This window comes from Aedes aegypti, chromosome 1 (assembly GCF_002204515.2).
Source record: "Aedes aegypti strain LVP_AGWG chromosome 1, AaegL5.0 Primary Assembly, whole genome shotgun sequence".
NCBI lineage: Eukaryota > Metazoa > Arthropoda > Insecta > Diptera > Culicidae > Aedes > Aedes aegypti.
In genome coordinates this window covers 82,510,411-82,520,084 of record NC_035107.1, presented here as the reverse complement: position 1 = coordinate 82,520,084, position 9,674 = coordinate 82,510,411, and the positions used below count along the sequence as shown (strand labels likewise).

Sequence of the window (9,674 nt, the reverse complement as noted above, 5' to 3'; positions counted from 1 at the left end):
ATTATTATACAAATTATTTATCTCTATTAATATTTCAGCTGAACTTCATTATCTTTCTTCATAATAAAATAAACCTACACAACCTATAATGAAACAGTTAAATAATAAAAAATTATCAAATTACCAAGTTATCAATAAAATTGAATGATAGGACAATTTCGATATCACTCGAATCTGTTGTCCTCATTAATATTCAGGCTATTCCATCAAGAGCATTGATACATCAAAACAAATCGATGAGTTGATTGAGTGAGATCTCCTGCAACATTGAATGCATAATACACGGTATAAATATCTTGTTTCATGTAATATTTGCCGAAAAGAGCATATTTTATTGTCTTGAAAACGGCTGACTTTATGACTTGTTAACAAATGAGAAAACAATGTACTCCAAGTAGTTAAAGCATTGATTTTTAATTTATTTATTAAACTTTGATTTTGTTTATTTATAAATTTATCAATTAAGACACGAATATAATGTAATATTTACATAACCATTTAAAGCTTTGAAAAATCTGTTTGATTGCATTTATCAAGAAAATCTAAAATTTCTCAGATTTCTTTTCAATCTTGATGAATGTTTTGAAGCTGAATCATCATTTTATAAACCAAGTTTATAAGTCAAACAAAACAGAGGACAGAGCCTGCATCTCAGTGTTCTTATGAGCACTTCCACAGTTATTAACTGAAAGCTTACTGTACCAATGACCATTTTTGCTTGCGTATATCGTGTGGCAGGAACGAAGATACTCTATGCTCTGGGAAGTCGAGAAAATTTCCAACCCGAAAAGATCCTCGACCGGTGGGATTCGAACCCACGACCCTCAGCTTGATCATGCTGAATAGCTCCGCGTTTACCACTACGGCTATATGGGTCCCGTAAAGATCCCCCTCCCCCCTAAATAGCTACGTCATTTATGGATGACCCCTTACATTTCTTCCTGACATATTTAACACAACCGCATAGCTTACTAATTTTGCTTCTAATAATCAGCAAAAAATAATAAACTTGAACACAATTCACGTTTGCAGCTGAAATTTAAATTAAAAGTTCATATGGAGACTGGTATGCCTTTATTTTTCAATATGGGACTGCACCAACTTCCCGCATAATCACGAACCATATTTCTACTGTTTCCCATACGACCCAAAACTATTTGCGACAATATCTGAATAATTGCGTAAAACATCCAGAGTAACAATAAACCAACCTTTCCACTAACGGTTTCAACAGTTTGGGGAATAGTAAATGTGAAAATAACAATGTGGGGAATGGGCGGTTAAGTCATGTAACCATTTAAAAATGGTTAAGTTATGTAACCATTTCTCCGAACAAATTTTTTTGGAAACAATTTGCCGAATGGTCGATTTACTATCCACTTTTCGATCAATTCACAGTTTCGCAAACAGTCTCGGAATAGTTGAACTATAACGTTGAAACAAATAGAATAATGTATGTATAATCATTGGTGTACGGTGATTAATGGTATTTTAACCCTATATCATACTGTGATGTTGTACTTATACCATAAGACCACGTGTACCTCTTCTTTAAATATTTCTAAATAAAAGACAAATGTTAAATTGCAATTGTCTATTCAAATGAATTTATTTCATGGATGTTCACACTACACTAACCACAAAATTTTTTGTGAGATGATTCAGTATGCTGCCAGGTTACTTGTGTTGTTGCATGGCCACAATTTTCCGCCTGATCTGCACCACCAGACTTCCTTTCCCTGTAGGTTTTATGGATGCTCCTGGAAGTTGTCCCATTCTGATCATTCACGTCAATAAATGTTATCGGTTTCTACCGGAGGAAGAGAAACTATTTAGAAACGGTGAAAATTGTGCAGATACAAAAACTCACCAAGAAATTCGTAGGCGGCATTCAAGTTTTAGCTGACGGTAGCAGCCATTTAACTCTACCTGGGTTGGTTCCACCAACTTTTCACACTTCCCCCGCTGGAGTGTTGGAAATCGTTGATTTTTTCTCCCTTTGGGAAAATTTCGGTAGTATCGGAATGATTATCAAAACCAACCGTGTTAGAAGCGAGAAACAGCGGGATTCAAATAGCCACCGATGGCAAGGGAAGAACGTATTTGGCACTCCGAACTTTTGATCAATATTTGCATCATTCATTTATCACTGAACAAGTAAACAAAACAGTGCAGAAAAAAGATGGGAATATTTCCGCACGTAGCTCGATCATATCGCTCACAAATACCAACAAGTACAACCGTTTGCCAAATTGTTGAAAATAGGTAATAAATAGTGAAATCGATGAGAAACACACATGTAATAGTGTGTCGCGTAAATATTATTATTAACCGTTCAACGAAAGGTGATGTTACATTTCAACCACATCTCACTAGTTTCTGTACCTATATTGTCCAACAATGTCTGTACATTTTGATTTATTGTGACTATTTGTTCTACATTACTTAGACCGTTTTTTATAATCTAATCCTGTAGATCTTTTACTGTTGAACGTAAAAGCAACTGTTTCTGATACATTAACCATTACAGTTAGAAGAAATTTACAGTTTGAAATGTATGGCAGATTGTGTTTTTCTATGCGGGTTCATATTTTCCAATACATTTTCAAACAATGTGTGTTTATTTTTATATGCATAATAAAATGCAGATTAAAATAAGTTTTATTGCACTCATTCGATAACTGTCAAGCAATGATACATAGTTTTGACATCATGAATGCTCTAAAGCATGACTTTAAATCGACAATATGTTGAGCATTATTATTATAAGTAAATTTTCTGGGATGTAGAAAAAATATTGTTCGGAAAAGATCTTCACGAGTTTTATATAGTTATGCGGCTTGGCAAACCTCTGAACGAACACAAACACCAAAAAATCCACTTAAGGGTTGAAGAAATCATTTCGTGACGCGTTCACCATTATTTTGCGATTATGTTGTGCACATAAGTTTTTTTGAGAATTATTATTTATGTATATCAATTCCAAAAATATGGAAAATCTGGCTTTGGTGTAAAATGTGGAGTGCGATAATTAAACCTTATTGTTATTTCTGTAAATTCCAGTTAGGTACTATTGCATCTTCTTTACAAAAAAAAATATAACGGTAAATGTAAATGACTGCTAATAAGAGCGGTTTTAAATTTAAAAAAAGTTTGAAATTCCAATCCCCATATCTTTCTTAGGGGTCGTCCATAAACCACGTGAACATTTTTCCTGACTTTTCAGTCACCTCCTCCCCCCTCGTGCTTTTGTGTGGTTTTGACGAATAACCCCCCGCTCGCCCAATGATCATGTGTTTCATTTGCTCATGAATGAAACAGAAATTTGAAAAATGGGAGAAGAGATATTTATGAATTAGTTTGCTATTACTAAGCGAAATGTGAGATTATAGTGTGACAAACTTCTGCAAAAATCCCTAACAAAATTAGCTCAAAAAGATTTGTTTCTACTGCAGTGTTCCTTATTATTGTTTGAGGAATTAGTTTTCACTTAGAGATAATTTTGTTTTAACATTACAGTACTAACATGTGGGGAACATTTTTTTTTTTCAAATTTTGTCATAGTAATTTTTATAGAAATCTTAATCGTCTTCTGATCGTTGTTGGTAAAGAAGATATGAAATATTGAATTTTAAAACTTTTTTTTTAATTTGAACCATCCGACTGCTAATGAAACCTTTCAGGTTTAGTTGATGGTGGAATTTTCTTTGAAACACAAATGGGTGGACCGTGGTCTTTGGCTAGATACCCCCTCCCCGCTAAATGATAACATAGTTTATCAACGGCCTCTATTTTGATAAGTAATTGTTAAAAGAATTACGGTAATCCAGTTTGCTGTATGCACACTTAGATGTTTGATTACAATATTACATCGTCAAATGAATCGAATCCCACAAACAGTGGGTCTCCTACTTCGAGGAGTCTCATACCGTCCCCAACCATGCGACTAATACACTCAGGCAAATTAACTATCGATAAACATAGGAACCCCTTATGAAAATTCGCCACAAGAAATCGGATTGAAATTCATAAATTTGCCTTATGAAACCAGAATTTGAAAATAAAATACAATTCCGCGTCAACCTGGAATCCAACCAAGAACCTTGCGATCGATAGGCCCAAGCGTACACTACGCGCCTATCGACGCCTTGATGTGGAGTGATGCTAAAACGATACATAAAGCGTTCGTATTGCAATAATCGTTCCACCTTTCATAAGGCAAAATGTATGAAATTCGATAGTCCAGTTCGCTGCGTGTAGGAGACCAAAATGTAAATAAATGAAAAGTAAATCAATCAGCAAACGTCAACGATAAAATTCTGCTTATAAAGCGCCCGACTGTTATAGTCAAGTGTGTTTATTTGTTTCTCCCTAATATATTACCCAATCCAACACGCACGGCATGAAATTCTATTTCCACTGCAAATGTATAAGTCATTGCCGATAATAAAGATATACAAACATATAGATTTTGACTCTGGTATAAGTAAGAAATTCCCGCAGCACCGCGTTGGTACTTTAAATATATATATAGAACATATCATCTCACCCCTTCTCGCACTTGGCTGTCCAACGGGTGTTGTATTTTGCTCCTCTTGCATGTTGTCCTCCGTGACAAGATGGTTCCATCTTGTGTGATGTAGAAATCTCCATACATGAAGAACTGTGATAGGCGAGTAGTGTGGGTTTATGTTTAAGGATCCGAAGGTTGCGGTTTCGAATCCAGTTACTGTTATTATTTTTTTGTTTTTCATATTTTGGTGTCTAAGGCAAATTTCTTGTGGCGGAGCCTTGGGGCAATCGGGTATATGGGGTAGCTAACAAGGGAAGGTCACGATGTGTTACACGGGGTTTTCAACCGGACTATTTTTGTTGGATTCAACATGTCGAAATATGTGAAACCCCAAAGCCTTTCGGGTGAAGAGCCAGGGAGATGTAGTATGTTGTTAACAAAATGTTAATAAAATCTTAAATTTGTTTTACCAAATTAGGATGATAGTGTTGTCTAACACAGATCACCTAGATATAAGAAATGAATGTAATGTTTGGAATGATACTAATAAAGAAATTAAAAAAAAAACATGTACATCGTAATGTTCTGAATGGCTTCAACGGATGACGCATGAATTTGGATACTAGGTTCAAATAATGACTTATTCAGTAGGTACAAGAATGTTAACACTTTTGACCGGGTTAAATCCGCTCGATAAAGGCAATAAATACATTACTTAGAAAAGAGATAACTTAACTTTATATAAAATGAGTAGTAGAAAATCGGTAAAATAGAATGGTGTTTGATTTTCGATGATGTTATTACTTTCAATAAAAGTAACATTGTTGCTAAATAAATAACTTTACTCAAGAAAATTGTTTCAAAAAGAACAAAATGTTTATTATTTATGTGTGATTTTTTGTGTATTCATACACTAACAAATGAGGCCATTTGAAATCACAGTTCTGACTGTTATTTTTTTAGTTTCAGTTCAGTCATTTAAAACGACAATATTTTCACTGGTCCCACTAGTTTCCAAAATTTTCAATATTTACCTTGAACTTTGGCACAATCATTAAATTTAAATATAGCATAGATTTAGTAGGAAACAATCTGAAAAATATAGTAGATCTTATTCATTTTATTTTTTTTAAGAACCCTCTCTATACGATTTCCTTTACCCATTTGTCACACGGTACCTTATTTCGATAGTCACTCAAGCAAAATGTTTATCTAAATACAGGGACCGGAATCTATTATGATAGGGAAGATGAGCCAGTATTCGCCATGTTCCAGTATTGGCCACACCCAACGAAAAAATGTCTGTATTAAATGTTACTGATTGTGTTTATGGATTTTGGGATAGCTATTCGTAAATAACACTATTTTTCTTCAATTTGAAAAAAAACAATATCATACCAGCTTGATAAACTTAATTTGATTTTATTAAATTTCTTTTGATGCTGCATGAACGTCACTGCTTTTATTTTTTCTCTTACTGATAACCTAATGTTGCTTAAGGGAAAAAAAACTAAAATGACACAAACAATAATTATAATGTGTATGCCATTCAATCACCAATAAGTGTAAAAAGTAACTTATTCAAGAATTTGATCAATTAAAAACACCAAACATTATTATTTTTTACAATTTGAACATAATTTGAAAAAGTACACTGTGCGCCAGTATTCGCCACCCCGCCACCCACTGCAGAATTTGACAGTTCCTAATTTTCGCCACCGGTTTGTTTTTACTGTTGTTGATTTTTTTCTGTTTCAAAAATTCGTGAATTATGTTGGATATCATCAGATTATTTGTTCTAAGAAGTGAAATGTGTACGTAAGTTAATATATTTAATGTGCATTGGATGATTGTTTACTATGTATTGTAGAAATATCCCGAAAAATGCCGTCGCCGAAATCCCGTCAACATGTTTATAGTGAAGATGCAATCCACAAGTGTCTTGACGAGATTGCTAAAGGCTCCACGGCCAAAGCTGCGAGCGTCAAATACGGAATTCCTCGTTCGACATTACGATATCGGAGGAGCGATAAATGGCAACATACAACCCGAAGAGGTCCATCCAGTGTGCTTTCCGGACAAGAAGAAAACAAAATTGTCAAATGGATCGTCGAAATGCAACAACGGGGATTTCCAGTCCAGCGTCGTACTTTGCTGTTCAAAGTCAAAGAGTATCTGACTGCAAGTCCTCGAAAAACTCCGTTCAAAAATGATTGTCCCGGTAAGAATGATCAGAAATTGTTGCTTTATTTGTTTACCTATCGAAACTTCGTTTTAGGTCAAAAGTGGTTCACCTCTTTCATGCGTCGGAATTCTACATTGTCTATTAGAACCCCTGAGGAAGTATCATCAGCTAGTGCTCGGGTAACTGAAAACGACATCCGAAATTGGTTTGCAGAAGTTGAAAAGTGGCTGGATCACCATGAAATGCGGGATATTTGTTCCGACTCATCCCGTATATTCAATGGAGATGAAACCTCTTTCTACTTGCATCCAAAAACTAAGCAAGTAATCGCACAAAAAGGAAGCCTGAATGTATATGAGGTGGAACAAGCTTGTAGCAAACAGAACGTTACTGTGATGTTTTCGTTTGGCGCCAATGGAACAGTTGTGCATCCAATGATCATTCTTCCTGGACAAAGAATTAGAAAAGAGGTTGCACAAGGGTTTCCTCAAGAATGGCAGCTTGGGCAGAGCGAGCGAGGGTGGATGACGACTCACAATTTCGGTCAGTATATAAAGAAAGTCTTTCATCCTTTTCTGCTTCGAGAAGGCGTCAAACTTCCTGTGATACTCTTCGTTGACGGTCACTCTTCACACGTTGGTGTAGAAGTAGCGGACTTGTGTCAACAGCTAGGAGTAATTTTGATAGCGCTCTACCCCAACACAACCCGTATTACGCAGCCCGCGGACGTGTCAATCTTCAAACCACTTAAAGATCAATGGAAAAATGAAGTAGACGATTGGCGTTCGGAGCATCCGGGGGAAAATTTCACTTTGAGATACTTTGGAAGAATACTGGAGAAAGCAGTAGCGAAGGGAATCAAAAAAGACAGCATTGTCAACGGTTTTCGTGTATGCGGACTTTTTCCGTTCAATGCAGACAACGTAGATTATTCGAAATGCATAGCAAAGTCTACTGACTGTACGCCTTCATCCGCTTGTCCAGACATTTCATGCGAGTCAAATTACCCAGCAGCAACTGTTGTTACAAGTGAACCTTTGATACTCGTACAGCCAGAGCCAAGTTGCAGCAAAGATCCGACTATTGTAGTCCCTAGACAAATTTGCTCGCAATTAACCATCAGTAGTAATGATCCTCCTTCATCAAATACAGAAATTCCTTTCAAAGTATTTTCTGACTTTGTTCCGATTCATAGGGACAAAATAAAGGAAGCTATCGAAGTAATGGGAGCTGATACTGTGGCAAAAATCCAACAACAATCAACTCACGATTTCTCACACGAAGAACGGATTATCCAGTACTTTTACAACGAATTCATTCGACCCTTTACGTTGTTTGAAGATCGTCCACTTGTTGCGGAGTTGCCAATGAATGAACAAAATTCAATTGTTGGCATTGATGAGACAGGCGCAGTTATTGGTGGACTATTGATCGATTCTGAAGGAAACGTTACCATCTCGGCCAGCGAAGGTACTACACAAGAGGATATAATTCACACCCTGAACGAATCCGCTAACATCGATAGTTCATTCACCCCAATCGCAGAGTCAGTTGTGAAGTCTGATGCAATACCCATCAGCTCATCTGCAGTGAAACCTGCCGGTATTAGTAAGTTGACTAACTAAAAACTAAATTATACATGTTATTTGAAATATTTTTTTTAAATCTTCCATATGTAGATTCCACTGTTGACCAATCTGCGCCGAGTGCACTAGCTGATACGACAAATTCCAAATTGACAACTAGAAAAGCCAGCATCTCAGAGTTTCTTGTTCTTCCTCCTGCACCACGACGCAGCGGTAAGCATCGAAACTATACAAAAAAAATACTTTCCTGTTCTAACTGCAGGAGAACGTATTGCAGAAATAAGAAAAAATGAGATGGAAAAACAGGAGAATGAACTAAGAAAGAAGATCAGAGCAGTTGAGCGAGCGGAAGCCAAACAGAGAGCTGAAGAAGCCAAGAAGGAACGAGCAGAGAAACGGAATCAGAAAAAGTTGGAAAAAGAAACTATGAAGAAGCAGAAAGAAAACCGTGTTTTGAAGAGAAAACAAAACACAAATGATGAAAAGCGAGGAAAAATTCAGCATAAGACAATTAAAACTGAAGATCTGAAGTTTACTCAAATTCGATGAAGAAATAGAAGTAAAGAGAAATAAATCTTAAGAAAGAGAGAAAACATAACATTATAGAAGGTCAGTCTACAGACAAAAGCAAATGTTTAGGTCACAGAGAAATTAACATCTGAAACATTGCATAAATAATAAAATGTTGTTTATAAAAAAGAAATAAATTGTTACATTATAATTCAGATTCAATTTGTATTACTTCATTTATAGTTCATAAGTTATTGAATATTCACGTCCGGAAAACATATGTACTACTCATTTCAATCAGGTGGCGAATGAGGAACACAGGGTGGCGAATACAGGAAAGGGGGTGGCGAATACAGGAAAGGGGGTGGCGAAAACTGGTACAAAGGAGCTCTCATTACTTTTGTAAGTTACTCGACTATTTTTGACATTTTTTTAGTTTTTATTGCTTAATTTGAGAGAAAAATATTTAAATGCAATTGTTATTGAAAAACATATATTTTCCCTTGTTGTTTTTGTTCAGTATATCGAAATATACAGTGGTTTGATACATAGGGTGGCGAAAACTGGTTCATCTACCCTAATTCGCCACAAGAAATCGGGTTGAATTTCATAAATTTGCCTGAAGAACCAAAAAATAAAAACAAAATATATACTCGCGCTTATTCAGAATCGAACCAAGGACCTCCCGATTCATAAACCAGTACTAACTCCACGAACCTATCGACGGCTTGATGGCAGAAGTGACAAAAGCAATATATAAAGCGTTTTACATTGCAATATTCATTCCATTCTTCTGACATATCCACCATCCATTTGCCGCGTGACCATTTGCCTAAGTGTGCGTTTCCGATGCCATCATTCGGCTTCGGATTGGTTGTGC

The 9,674-nt window shown here is 35.9% G+C and overlaps 1 protein-coding gene and 1 long non-coding RNA gene across 3 annotated transcripts; one reads left to right on the top strand and one right to left on the bottom strand.

Annotated features, from left to right (window-relative positions):
• Positions 1–1,579: 1,579 nt before the first annotated feature.
• Positions 1,580–2,232, bottom strand: LOC110674444. The gene is made up of 2 exons (XR_002498870.1): positions 1,871–2,232; positions 1,580–1,810 (listed from the first exon to the last, which is right to left on the bottom strand). It is a non-coding gene; the product is annotated as an uncharacterized LOC110674444 (long non-coding RNA).
• A 3,527-nt stretch (positions 2,233–5,759) lies between these two features.
• Positions 5,760–8,987, top strand: LOC110675653. 2 transcript variants are annotated; one of them, XM_021841225.1, is made up of 3 exons: positions 5,760–6,327; positions 6,384–8,306; positions 8,378–8,987. In XM_021841225.1, exons 2-3 carry the CDS (start codon positions 6,398–6,400, stop codon positions 8,575–8,577), a joined length of 2,109 nt encoding a protein of 702 aa, XP_021696917.1. In that variant the 5' UTR covers positions 5,760–6,327; positions 6,384–6,397; the 3' UTR covers positions 8,578–8,987. The 2 variants fall into 2 exon arrangements, with proteins under 2 accessions (XP_021696917.1, XP_021696912.1); XM_021841220.1 differs by having other exon boundaries at positions 5,760–8,306.
• Positions 8,988–9,674: the final 687 nt, after the last annotated feature.